At 41.8% G+C, this 14,859-nt stretch overlaps 1 protein-coding gene across 2 annotated transcripts in view; it reads right to left on the bottom strand.

Moving 5' to 3' along the window:
- Positions 1–14,859, bottom strand: part of TM2D3 (TM2 domain containing 3) — a 69,176-nt gene that overhangs the window by 4,391 nt on the left and 49,926 nt on the right. For both annotated transcript variants that reach the window (XM_086958399.1, XM_086958400.1), the window contains one exon: positions 6,217–6,292. In XM_086958399.1, coding sequence (XP_086814525.1) covers positions 6,217–6,292 — 76 coding nt within the window. The remainder of the gene's footprint in view (positions 1–6,216; positions 6,293–14,859) is intronic.

Here is a 14,859-nt window from a genome sequence, read left to right as displayed (position 1 = left end):
ACTGGATCCTTCCATTTTCAGGTGTACTTGTTTGTTAAAAATTATACTGGGAAAAAATATTTGTCCTCACTCAATATTTTTAAAATCAGATAGGTCATCAATATTTCTTTACTAGAGATGGGTTTATCATTTCGCTTTTACATCTGTTGCAGTGGTTTGAGACCCACTTTATTGAGGCATAATTATAATATCTTCTAGTTTACAGTAGTGCTAGACTCCTTAGGCTTCACTTCTTGAGCATTCCTAAGGTTCTAGATTTTAATACAGAGCTAATGCAATCCAGTGGAAAACTGGACTTCAAAGCTAGTTCAGAAGTAGTTTTTCACTCCAAGTACAAGTTCCATTTCTTTACACTAGCCCAGTTTTCCCTTCCATTTTTCTTACGGCTGTCTTCATTAAAGGGATGAACTTGCTATGCTATTCTAAAATCTATTAATTTAATCAACATTTGATGAAAGCGAATACAATTTTAGGATTGGGGTATAGCAGAATGAAAAGACTGTCTGCCTTTGAATGGCTTAGTGAGCGCTGGGCAGTTTGTGATACTCTTAACAGATCTTCATGGATCTTGGGGGACAGCAATATCTGCAGAGCTGCTGCAACTTAGGAGGTCTGGTGCTGTAGACCACGTTCTGCAGGCATTAGTTCAGGGGTTCACCCCAGGGCTGCTGGCAACCACCAAGATTTAGGATCCCCGAGTCTGGGTGAACAACACCGCATTTGATGCTCTCCATGGTGGAGATGTCCCTGACAGGATGCAAGGAGCATAGTTCAGACAGGCACCACAGCTTACGTTTAGAAGGCCAATAGTCTATTCTTTACCACCAACTTCTGCTACAAAATAAGTGTGCTCTGAAAAAAAATTCCTTACCCTCCATCCTGCATTAAAATAAAAAAGAATTCTATACGGGCGTTATAGATTTGGCAAGAATGCTGATAAGTCCCACACTGCAGCCTGTTTTTAGGTGGCCATCCCTTCTTTCCACCGGCAAAACTACCTGGACAAACCTGGGCAGGTACCGAGTAACTGCTGGTGGTAGTTTGGACACTGGCCCCCTACAACCCAAAGTCCAGAAGGAGACCTCCAGAAACAGACCAAAAATAACTGACGAACATATGCCTTTTTTCCACCATAGTACAGCATTTGTGAATAAAGACGCATTTATGTGTACATTTTACAGACCTGGTAAAAAATAAATTTTTTAAAAAGAGTATTTACTTAATAAAGTTCTTAGTATCAAAATGTGTATAAAAATAAAAAAAATCTAAATTAGTCTTGGATTAATTCTCAAGTGTCTCTCTTTTATTGCAGTACAACAAATGCTCAGCACGACCAGAGCCTTAACTGCTTGCCCACACTACCACAAGAGAGAGCATTTAGTGTTATCATTTTTGCCTCTGTAAATCAATCAGGGTTGCCAGGACTCTAGACCGTGTGCCTCCTTTTGGTCTACTTTCTACATTTCCACATGTTAATGTTAACGGGGTTTATAAAGCGCACAAATACCTGGAGGTGTCTTGGTACTGAGAACACAGTCGCCCGATCTGGCACAACAAGGTTTTTAGTCCTTTCCTGAAGGTGGAGAGGGAGCTCGCAATGCGGAGCTCACTCGGAAGAGTGTTCCAGAGTTTGAAGGTGCCATAATGAAAACTACTGCCACCCCAGTGCGAAGTTCGAATTCTGGGCACTGGCAGTGGTGCAGACCACAAACCTCCCTTTCCTTGATACATGGTGTGAAGGCCCTCTGCATCAGGCTAAAGTCCTGCAATTCAGATTCAGGATGCAGTTTTCTGCTGAGACCAGCGTCCTCTGATCTTCACCTCTCCCAGATACACTTCCACAACCCAGCAACCATCACCATTGCACACTCTGGGTGATGAAGGGAGAGGGTTTTTTTTTTGCAGAGTTTTATATAGCGCAAACTTGACCCGAAACCGAATGGGGTATCAGAGCGCTTTACATAGCACCAGTTACGTTACATGAGGACACACATTCATTTTTTGTTAGGCACGGGGAGATTAAGTGATTTGCCCAGAATCACAGGATGTTCAGCGTTGTTACCGAGACTCCAACGCTGGTCAGGTAGCGGTAGAGAAGCAGACACTGCAGTCTCCTCAGAAACCTGGATGAAATCAGACCGGCTTCCATGGTGGTGTGTGAAGGAGTCCAGAGTCTGGTGTAACTTTGTTGAATGAGAACCCCAACTATATCACAAGGTTCGCTGTCATATGGAGGTGGTCTACGACAGACTGATGAACAAGTCTTTAAAGAGCCAGTCATCAGTGTAGGGGGGAAAACTGGCATCCCCAACCTCCATAGATGGGTGGTGACCACTGCCATCACTTGTGGTAACACAAGGAGCACTAGTAAGGCTGAACGAGATTATGGCAAATCGAAAATTATCTTGGCTAACCTTGAAACACAGGTAATGTCTGTGGGACTGCAGGACATGACATGAAAGTATGCATCCTGAAGGTTAAAAGTTAACATTCAGTCAACCAGATCCAGGGCAGACAGAACATGGGCCAGTGTGAGCATTATGACAGGAAGTTGCTCCGAGAGCAAGACGATCTCATATAGGACAAAGGCCTCCTTTGGTACAAGGAAATATCAGGAGTAACATCCTGTGCCTATTCCCAAATCCAAACCCCTCTTAATATCTTCTGTGAACAGTAGAGCACACACCTCCTGAAGGAAGATGGATAGGTATTCCTCTAAAAACTCCTTTAGTATGGGTGGAAGTTGCAGCGAATTGGTAAGGAACAGAAGGGCACCGCCCTGCTGGACAATCTATAGGACCCATCTGTTGGATGTAATTAATTGCCACCCTGGCAGAAAATGTATTCTGCCTCTAACTTGGTGATCATGCGTCGCCAAGGGTGAACTATACTGGCTTGGGGCAGGAGACTGAGAGGCTAGGTGCACCTGGTGACTTGTTGCCTCTTTGATCTCAGTCTCCGGACTGTGGTGACGGCTTCAAGAAGCCTGGCGTTCCCTGTACTGCAGCCATCTGGAGTAGCCTCGAAATGAGCAATATGGATGAGGAAACTGTATGGCAGGAGTCAAAAGGCCCAAAGACTGCAGCATGGCTCTGCTTTCCATAAAGCGTTCTAATGCCAGGGTCAGTTTCTTCGCAAAATAGGCCGGAATCTAGCAAAAGTCATATCGCTAAGGGAAGCCTGTACATTTCTACAAAAACATGTGAATTGTATCCACGCATGGCAACAAGCACCACTAGTACAGACTGCTAGCCCCAAACAAATCAGTAGTATCCAGACCAGCACAAATCACAGTCTGCTCATCCTTACCATCTTGAATGGATTGAGCTAAGGTGGCTCTGAACTCCTCTAGGACTGCTGGCAAGATCTCGATGGGCATGTCCCAGAGAGCATGCGTATAACAGTCTAGTATGGCACACAGTGTTGACTACTTCAAAGTGAGGTTGGCTGAAAAGAACAATGTTTGCTCAATGCCAACAGGGAGGATGGGGGTTTTAGGAAACAAATTAGGATTCACCTTGCTGGTGGAAGCTTCGACCACCAAACTCTTAGGAGTACAAAGCTGCTGGAAAAGGTCATGTGACATCTGGCCAGCTGCCTGTTTACACACAGGCAAGAGCAAGGTTTAGTTAAGTGCCATTAGATGTCAGGTAGGGCTTTTTGAAAGGAAGTAAGGGCTCAGAGGAACCAGGACCAGATTGCAAAAGTCTATAAGGATGTTAATTTGAACTTAAACAGAAAGCAGTTTGTGGTTGAGGACCTAAGTAGCACATCTAATTACTACCGCAAAGGAAGCACTCTCTTTGGTTGGTGGTCAAAGACAGGAAAAAAGAAAATCATTTATTGGGGGAAGTTTCACGCTCAACCACCGGAAGTAACCCACTGTAGGACCATGAGGTCTGAAGGAACACCACAGGGAGAAGAGTGGCAACAACATACAGCATGACCTCCGTAAAGGTTTTGACCAGCTATGGTGTCGCAGGTGGCCCAGGAATCTTTGGTCCCAATCGGACCAACTGCAGGATCGGAACCACAGTCAGAGATTGAAGACAAAATAAGTTGGGAACTTGTAGCCCTCATGTATTCTCTTTAAAAAAAGCAACATGATGCTTCTCTTTCAACTTGGACTTCAAATTACCAGATGACTTCAAACATGAAGTGGACTTGTCGCAGGATTAGTCCCCAAAATAGGAAATGTGTCAACGCCTTAGACTTTGGAGTGGGAGTGGGGCTTACGCGAGATCTGCAACTGCTACGGATATACAATGATATACAGATTCACCTCAAGGTCCTGGACAGTCTTTGAGTGAAGGAGGGAACATTCATTACACAACTTTAAGTTGTTCCGTAAGCCCAAATGCCAAAGACCTCCCTCATGCCGGTCTTTTATCTACATCTGTTTGACAATCACAGTACAGTATACACCCAGTAGTTTTAGGCTGGGACATCGCTCTCTTGTACAGTGAAATGACATTTTGAAAAGCAGCAAAACTGACATAAAAGGAGAGCGTTCGAAGGTGCAGAAAGAAAGGAACAGAAATCAGTGATCAGGGGTGGTGCTTATATGCAGCTTCCCTCCATCACTTCTGCGGTACCACAACACAGCAACACCTAGCCGAAGCACTGCTATGAAAACTTTTAGATCCAGTATGGCGCCTGGAGGAATCTGCGTTTAGAAATATCCATCAGATTAGGGGACACCCTTGAGGCTGCTGACTGGTCCAAGAATTCTACTTTTCACAGATTGTATTGCAAACTGGTTGCTCTCAAATCTACATATTTATTAGAAATGTAAACCAGCAGAAGAGTCTCTAGTCTGGTCATAAAAGATTTTGTTCCAACTGGATAATGTCTGGAAAGTTAAGATTATATTTAAGGCCCAGAAGCGAGTAATCTTGCTTCTGTATTCTTTCCTTAAACGATTTTAACTCAAAAATACCCAAATCATATTTTTTTTATCCCATTTGCTACTTCATCCAGGAGTCAAGCTACCTTCGTAAGGGGAAGGCAGTTGCAAATTCGACTAGTCTACTTCAGGCAATGTTCCGTCTAACATTTTTAATTTCCAAAATATCGGTCAGCAACAATTTGAGACAAAATAGGCTTTACTGCTCATAGTGAGGTTTGTGTAGGCTATTAATGGTGTCTAGTGTTTGAATAGTTTCATTTGTCTGATGTGCTTTCATGTAATACCTGGCTGTTTTATTATGAAAAGGCATGAGTGAAAGCATAACGCTTAACTCGGTCCTAAATAATGGCAGGACTTTATAGACAGTACCCAGTCAGGAAAAGTTCTATTATGCAGAATATTTTGCACAACATGCAAAATCAAAAGCACAAAGTGGACAAAAATGTGTGTTCTGCAAAAACATCAATGGTTACCTAGAAGTTGTGAAGCCAGACTTTTCTTCAATGCAGAAAACAGTGATGGAAGGAATTCTTGAATTAATCTCAGTCACTGGCGAACGCTGGGCACATGCTAGTCCATCATTCTTCATCCACTATACCATTCTAGATAGAAACTTGCCATATGCAAATCAATCTTTGTCCACCACTGATAGGAATAGCCCAGCTTGAACTGGCAGGTAATATCCCCTCTGGACAGGAACACAACAGAGTCAACCACAGAGCAGTTCTGGGCTATTTAAGCCTCTTCGGTGATGTATAACTCCAACCCTGTGCCACAGTGAGCACTTAGGGTATCTATTGCACAAACAGCAAAGGGACAGGTAACTCTGCATCCTTTTCTGTATAACAACCACAGTAACAAAGAGGAGTACAGTTAAGCATCGATAGTGGTCATTATTCAAGGAGACATAGGGATATCATGCCTCCAGAAGAGGACTCTAGTATAAGGTTGCACATCCTAATTTACAACATGAAAGCAGAGGGTTTTGCATAAGAAATGTTTACACTGGAAGTATGTGAGGATTCTTCGTACTAAAACCGGTTTAGACAAAATCCGATATTCTAGTATCACTGGCACACCCTTTTCAGCAAATTAGATAAGAATTCTATCAACACTAATTGCCACATATTCTTTCAATGTTTAAAAGCTTTTGTGTCTGTTCAGGTGTTTTCAATTCTAAATCTGTTACTATGTGCACCTTAGGCCACCATAATTAAATGCATTAATTTTTTCCAGTACCTACAACATGGAGGTTCGCTTTTGTGTGTGGCAAGTAGAAACAGTTTATGATCCCTACTTATACTCACCTTAGAGCCAGTGCTGTGGACCATTTGTAACCTCCAGTCCAGTTACAATACAGCATCTTTGGAAAAGATCGATTACCTAAAAGACAAAATACAGAGTCAAGAACGAAGTCCAAGGTTAAAAAGTGCTCAAAATGCATCTGCTTACATTTAAATTGCGTACAGCTAATGCTTTATGGAAAGTAAAAGCCTGGGGCATAAATCATCACCCAATGCCAAAGTTTAACAAGAACACGTGGTTGAGAAATAGAGTAATAGTTCACCTAAAAGAATTTCTATGTACATTGTCTTTTTTGTAGCTGAATGTCATAAATATACATCACACGACGATTGATAAATTAAAGGATATGAGGCAAAAGAATTATCATTGATGTGGCTAAAACCCAAACTATCAACTACTGGGTTATTGCATAGTGTGCTGCAAGGAAGATATTTATCAGTTTGGAGAAAACTTACTTTGACTGTTTTCCTGTAGAATAGGAAAGATAATTGACGTGAATTAAGCTTAAGTTCAAAGTTTGTTTACTTAAAATCATTACAATTTACAAAAGGATAAAATATGAAATGCTCAACGAAAATTGTCACTGAACCATAACAATCAATGTTCACGAGGCAGTGCCAGACAACATATGATTAATAAAAAAAAACAACAGTATAGAATATGATACACAAATAGGTCTTGGGCTAAAGAGCTGACTGCTGTACCACAGGCAAGAGATCTTCTGAGTGTTTCAAGTATACTAGTTGCGCTTCCTAAACAGACACAAATGTCTTTCTGAGTGCCACATAGCCTTATAAGAATTATTAAGCAGCAGCCATTGGCATTCGCTGCTTAGTGGAGCTTAGTCGGCATAGTTCATCTGAAGGTGTTACAGTGACTCAAGCCATTTACTTAAAGTGCTGAAGTGCCTAGAAGAATTGGGCCTACCACAATGATACTTATGTCTATCTGTGTTTGATAACTTTAAAACAGGAAGTTATGTGCGTTTGGAAGGTAATAAAAATATTGGTCATTCTTCAAGATCCTGCTATAAGTTTTATCCCGTTTAAAAAATTGTACCTGGGACTCTTGCTTGTGTGAGTGTATAAAGTGCAACAGAATTTGGGCCATGCCCCCGTTCCTGGAGCTATTCTATCTTTCTGTTTTTCTCCGAGTCTGCTTGCCGCAGAAGTTTCCTTCATTCCGCAAAATATTTTACGCCCCGGCAGAACAAAATGGTTGAGGAACCTTCCATCCAGCTTATCACAGCTTGCCTGCATGTACGGATGTTCGACTCGTTAAAAATTGATTTTAAAAAGCAGTTTCCTCAAATCCATGCAGGGCATACGCATAACAAATGAGTTATTGTTTCGTTAGCACACCCGCATAATTGACAGTGTGCTGCTTGGTCTTTACTTTTCCACGATGGCTGTAAGTCCTTTGAGTCGTGCATTCCTAAGCTCTTTTTTATCTCAATGCTGAAATGTGCTGATAGATAAGCTTGAGGCTTTGAATGAGTGTTGGAATTAATCACGGTCCATGCATGACGTTGCTTGCAGAAAGTTTTTTTGTCTTCAGAGAGAGATTTTTTCTTTGCTGAATCATTAATGGATTTGTTAGATCTACCCTGCTGTCCCATGCTGATTTGATATAGAGTTCAGTCAAGGATTTTCTTAAATAGGCTCCCCATGTATTAGATGTTTCTTGATCCATCTGGCCTTTGATCTCTTTCCAGCATAAACTGTTCAATGTGCCAGGCTCGGATTATCTAAATTTATGGCACAGCTTCGCAAAGGAGTTCGTGCCCCGGAATATCTGATTGTGGAGTTTAATAAAACATCTACTTGTCCATGGGGCAGGTTGCTTCATAAATCTACTTGTCCTGTAACAAAATCCACTTGCCCACTTGGTGCCAGGTACTGCAGTGACAAATTATGGCTGCAATCTCATTATATATAAGAGTTCCGATACAGCCTCCTTGATTATGCCAGGGCTCATACCATAGTAGTGTTTGAATACTTGCAATCCCCTTATGTTGCCACGTTTCAGCAGATCTACATACTGGGGCTGAAGGTAGTGGTAAGCAATAGTTCCAGGGTCAGAGTGCCCTTTGAGTCGGTGCAAACCTACTAACTTGCATGTTTTAAGGGTATCAAAAACTCTTTTCTAATATATTCCCATGCAGAGAAATGTTGGAAACCTACTCCTGACAATGATAGATGTAAACCTTCTTCCAGGGTTAGGAAAAAAGTGGTTGGAGGAAAAGTGAACTTGCAAACACTCAGATTTTCGCATGAGCAAATCTACACATGCATATTTGCCCATACTAAAATGCAGTTCACAAATATTTTCTAGGAGTACTATTTATTGTCCTACTTCTGTAATTCGTGGAAATTCATGAAAGCTGCATAGCTACCCTTAATGCAAGGGCAAGTACTTTGGGTATACTTTTGAGATTTTATTTAATAATTGGGCCCCTAATATGGTCTGGCATGGACCGTGACCTTTTGTGTTTTTTAAAGTTCTGTTTCGGCTGGCTTCACTGCGAGTTGACAGCATTCTGTTCTTTCACAAGGAGCATATCGGCACACAAAGTATTATTGTTCATTGCCAGTAACTACTGTGGCAGTGTGGGCTTTTTGAGACCAAAAAACTATTTTTGCTTTTGCTTTTGCCAAAGTTTGTTGCCTAGCAGCTCACACCCCAATAAGGTTTTACAAAAACCATGCATAAACAAGTCACACATTGACATAAATATAAAGCTGACCACTAATTTCATACCCACTAGCTTTGCCAATGCTTGTTTTTGTTTCCCATAATCATATTGAAACTGGTTGCACTGATTTTCCGTTATGAATATTTTTGGGAAACACTAGCACGCATTAACACCCGTTACTAAATGATGATGTAAAGAAAGGGTACCCGAAACTTTACAGTAGTTTAGGCTAAATGTTTTTTTTTCTCCTGCTTTCATTTTTTTATGAACATTTTATTTTGAAAGCAAAGAATCATCAATCTTGATTTCAGGCTTTTGCAAATATTTGCATCAAATCAGAGAGCATTCCGGGAGCATTATACATAGCCTCATTTTGCTAAACTTTGAAAACGTGTGCAAACATTTTTGTACTGGAACCACTGTCAGCAGTGTAGTCGGCGCTTACAACATTTAATTAGAGCGCTCACCCTAATAATAAAGGCTTTCAATTAATGAACCATAAATACAAGTTTGAACAGCAGTAACATATGGGCAAAAATATTACCTTAACTTCAGATAGTCTCCTTCCCTGATCCATAATGTGGTACTGCAAACTGGCAGCCAGAGGGTTTGTGCTGCAGGGGCTTGGGCCTACTTCTCCCAAGGACAAAATAAACATAGAAATGTGTTGCCCTTGACCCCAAACAACTTGTCCTGGGCGTCGAGCTATAGGAATTCCACATCCCTATCATGCGAACTTAGGGAGATTAAAAACGGCCTTATAGACCTTTGTCTGGAGCTCGTTTAATAATTCAGACTACTTTCCACACCACGTCTCTAGACCATATGACAGGGTGGGTAGGATTTGAGCTACCATCACTTTTAAAAAGGTGGTTGTGGGCCCGGCAACCCGGTTTTTTATTCGTTAATCTGTAGGCGAAGATTAACGATTGGGTTTTAGCTCTTAAGTCCAGTTTATTTTCCTTATTGGAAGTTCCCCGCCCCAGTTTTATGCCAAGATATTTATAAGATGCTTGCTCTTCAACTAGCACCCCTTAAACATACCATTTAAACTTAGATTTTTTTGGGGTCCGTTAGGCGTACCACCTTGGTTTTCTTTTTATTCTACTCAAGGGATTTCCTGTTCCAGGTAAATTGCTAGGTTGTTAATGGCTCATTGCAGGCCAATCGGACTTTGACTCAACACCACGATGTCGTTGGCATAATGTAAAAATGGAATTTGTTCTTAAGCCAAATTTGGCGGGTGATACTTGGCCGATTGCATGTGTTTAGTTATGTCCGCGAGAAACAAATTGAATAGGTTTGGAGCCAGGACGCAGGCTTGTTTTAGGCCGTGCTCTGTTTTTATGCTGGCTGTTACTCTGCTCTCGTCACCTCATTTTACTCTTGCCCAGGTTTCGCTACATAGAGTGATCATTGCTTCCAGTAATTTACTTGGTAACCCCCAGGTTTTTAATTTTTCCCCATAGTTGGTATCTGGTTACTCTATCGAACGCTGATTTCAGGTCGATAAAGCATGCATATAGTCGAGTTTTCCTTTTTACTTCTTTTTCTATTAAGAGTGCCAGAATTGCCGGATTTGTGATTGTTCACATTTCAGGCCGGAAGCCTGTTTGAAACTTTGGAATGACGTTCTTTTCGTCCATCCAGTCTTGAAGATGAACTAGGAGACATGATGCATATAGTTTGGCCTCCACATCGATCAAGGAGATGAATCTGTAATTTTCTGGCTTACCGTGGTTTCCTTGTTTAAATATGAGATGAATTATATTCCCTTTCCAGGAATTGGGAACCTTCTTCTGGCTATAGATGTAGTTAAAAAGGGGCTAAGATGGTCTGCCCAAAAGCCTGGAGCTTGCTTAAAAAGTGCATTAGGGAGCCCATTTGGTCCCGCTGCCCCCTCCGTTTTAAGTTTTTTTATTATTCCTCTTAATTGTTTGGTGTCATTTAAGTTGCTTTGTTCGTTGCTAATTATCTCTTGTTCTTTTTGATTGTGTTCTTCCTGAGGCTGGGAAGTGATTTTTTCTGCTCCAAAAGATCTGTCCACTAGGTGTTTCTGAAATCAGTCGCTTCGGCACACTTTGTGCCCTACCTTGTACATGTTTTGTACGTGTTGTATCCAGGTCTCTTCACTAATTCCTGCTTCTTGCCAGAGTCTTGGTCCCTTGGTCAATTTATTTAGGATTTCCCAGAATTCCCTGCTATTTGGCAATTTGCTTGCCCACAGTAACTTTTTCCAGATGGTTTCTTTGTACTCTTTTTTGCATCCCCTAATTTTTTCTTGTGTATTTTTCGCATTTCCTTGAGATTACCATGGTCTCTTTTTTCCAATACTTGCTGCCACTGCTTGAAGTTGCACCTCTCTTGTGATCCTTTTTTTTTTATCTCGGAGTTCAGTATTAAACCATGGCTCCCCCCTGGTTTCTATTTTCTTTTGGCATCCGGGGATGAATGGAAATCTTTTGATAAGAGCTTGGCCCAAGTATTCCCAGTTTTTTTTAACATCTTTTTTCTCTGTCGCTGTTTGGTTCACGTAATGCCCAAATGTATCCATTACTAGATTTGTGTCTGATCCTCTCCACTTCAATCTCCTGAGATTATACTTTTCTGGATATTGTAGCAAGGATTTAAATTTTTGTACCTGTGCCAATTTGATATAGATTTTCGTGATGTGCCGGAAAGTGGTCGCTTTCTGGGCGTGGGCAAACTTGAAATTAATCCATTATTGGGATGAGGTTACTGATGGTGAAGTCTATGGTAGACTGACTTTTTCAGCTCAAGTGCGTGATGGCTGCTGGTCTATCTCCGGTTACGTTGTCGTTCAGGATGGTCAGGCCTTGACATCCAGCTCACGAATTATAGTTTGGTTTCCCTGTCTCTCTTTTTTCTGTTTATTTAATATGAGGTTGCTATTGAAGTATCCAGAGATAATCAGATAGCTTTGTTTGGGAGTCCTTTGCAGTACCTTTATCAGGTTCATTAGTGTTAGGGATTTTTCCTTCTGCGTCTTTTTTTCCGGATGGATATAGACATTAATTAATATTAGTTGCCAACTTGAAGTATTGGAGTGAAGCTTACCAGTAAGTTATAAGACCTGCAACCAATTTTCTCCAGCTTCTGTTAGTCACCCGCATTTTACCGTTATGTACGTTGAAAGTCCACCTCTAAGATGCCTGAAGTTTGAGCATTTTTCTGCGAGAATATGATGTTCTATATATATTTTCCAGAATTGGAACGGGTTTCATGTTCCATGTTTCTTGAAGCAAGATGAGATCTTGTTTTTGCAAGCAGGACAGGGTTTCATGGTCTTGGCCCATTTCTTTGAAGCCGTGGACGTTCCATGAACAAATCTTGATAAATTCCAGCCAGAAACTCCTGAATCCCATTCGTTCCAAATGCCATTCTTGAATTCCTGCCCATTGTTCCAGCCTGGTTGCACCCGCATGGTGTCATTTGGTTTTCATCAGGTACGTTTTTTGCTCAGGGCAAATGGCACCCAGGACCAGTCCAAACTATTATTTGTCTGATGTTCAGAATTTGATGGACTTGCTATAACGTTGTCCTGTTTTGAATTATTTTGATCGAGGGGCGTGGTTTTCCGAGCGCCTCGTTGACGTGAATTAGTTTGCAAATAAAGTACTATCAATGACATATTACCAGAAAAGACTGATCTTCAACAACCACCAAATTCTTGTGCAGTAAAAGTTTCCTCTAGTAAGATAAAGTAAAACGCTAAATTCCAAGCTAGCTCATTAAGATAGTCATCCTAGAAACCTAAAAAATTAATAAAGGGAAAAAAAGCACTTGAAAGTGGCAGCACATGGATTAGATCAGAATTTCATCTAAATAGTTGGGGCTAAGATGGGAACTTACAACGGCCTTGGGAGAAAATGGAGTATTAGTTGGAGGGGATTGTGAGATCCCACAAAGTAATGATGGAATTATTCTGTATCCAGTCCAGTTAGGTTACTTTAAATTAAATCTTAGCTTAGTCCTGGGTAGCTGTGGCGCAGGACAGTCAGGCTTAACTCAATGAAACAAGTGTTTCACTCCAATTTATAATACTAGGATACATTTTTAATAAACAAGACCACAAAAATCCTTTGTAGAAATAGGACTTTAAGGAGTTTTTTTTAGAGTTTTCTTGCGCAAAAGCGTGTATCTGGTCATGTTAGACCAGGTCAAAGTCATAAGTTAAGGCTGCCACGACAGGGTGTGCGTCGGCTACAGGGACCGGATTGGTCCCACTGAAATGTTTACCTTCTGACTTAGTGTTTTTGTTGGAGGAATTTTCTTGTCATTGGGGTTGGCTGACGTCTTAATCAAACAGAGTGCTCAATAACGGTGGGGTAAAGCAATGCTGTGGTCCTGGTGAAATACTCCACGTTGGGACTTAGAAACGTTTCTGGAAGGAGAGGGGCTTTCAGCAGAGGAAACCAACAAGTTGAATCTGAACGGAAATGTGAGTACAGCAGTGGGTCTGTGGTAGCTTCTGTTTCTTTTACTAAAAACATCCACTTTGCAATCCAGAGAGGGAGAGAGTATATTCCAACACCAGTCAATTCCCTTTCTTTTCAGCACCAATTAGTGTGTTAGGACTCAGTCTCCCAGATACCACCGGCAGGATCTACAGCAAATCGAGCGGGAACTGGTCAGCTGGGCGCTTTGTTACAGTCTTTGTGCAGCTTTTGTGTTCCTGGACCATATTAGGTCCCTGGATTCCATTTTTCTGTATTGGGTTCTCATGGCAGCAGGTCCAGCCCATGGTGTTTCTCTCCACAGGTACAAACAGAAGGTTTAGTCGTACTTCTGGGTTCAGCAGGTGTAGCCTTTCTTCGGTTTTCCAGAGGTCCACCAGTATTCGGAGGAAGGTTTGTAGAGGTGCCACTTTTATTGCAGTCTTGTGTTTGTGGGTAAGGAGGACTTCCTAATGAATAGCAGTAAAACTCCCATGGGCAACCCTACACACTCCTACAACACTACTAGGGGCTTCGGCACTAAAAAAATCTCATAGTGAATCTCGCAGCCCAAATCCAAGATGTCAGAACACTTCTTCCCTGGGTCAGAGCTGTACGCACACCAAGAGGTTTGTCCAGTATAATGACAACCCCCTGCAAAACCAGCTCTGGGACAGCATCCCACCCTTTGGTTGTTGCCACTCTGGCTACTTAGAAGATGGCAAGTCAGACAGAGGTGTGGGCTACATCTGCCTGCGAAAGGGGCGTTCCCGTTGAAGCTTGTACAATTGGTGGGCACATACCAGAAGCCATCATGTCAGGAGGTGGTCACACCTCCTTCCCAAACAAGACCCTTTTGTTCCATTTCCTGAGAGTAATTAATACCTTCAAGCAGGCTGGCAGGTGACAGTTGAGTTTCCTCTGAAAGGGCTTTTAGAGGCTTTCAGCAGTAAAATGTGGACTTTCAAAAAGGTGCATTTTTAAAATCCCACTTTACTATCATATTGAATTTTAAATTCTTATTCACTTTAGTCCTTTAATCCTGGTTCTAGCTGATCCCAAACTGGAGTTTTACATTATTAGGGGTTATAATTAAGGCTCCCGGTTTTCCGTTTAACCCCCTGGCTGAGACCGGAATTCCGCACCTGTGCTGGACATTCCGATCGCGGGTGTGGTCATGACGGCTCCCAGACGTCATCAGCACACGCCCTCAGTAACTCATGACAGCCAGGAGCAGTCATCAGCACCAAAGGGGTAAACAGATTTTTACATACAAATACAGGCGGAAAAATATTTTTCTTCCGTCCGTATTTATAAATAGAAACTGAAAAATACGGCCAAATCAGATTTTTGGATTCTTAGAGTTGTTTGCCAATTAGTGCTCCAGCCCAGGGTTGCCTTGCCTCGCCCATCTTCCTGATTGCGGTTATGCCTGGCCAGTTTAACACCTGCTGGGCCATTAATCTTTGGTAGGCGCAGGAAAATTTGTGTGA

The sequence above is a fragment of the Lissotriton vulgaris genome, chromosome 2_1, assembly GCF_964263255.1.
Source record: "Lissotriton vulgaris chromosome 2_1, aLisVul1.2, whole genome shotgun sequence".
NCBI lineage: Eukaryota > Metazoa > Chordata > Amphibia > Caudata > Salamandridae > Lissotriton > Lissotriton vulgaris.
Note: the sequence above shows the minus strand (reverse complement) of the source record. Positions and strands in the feature narration are given on the sequence as shown.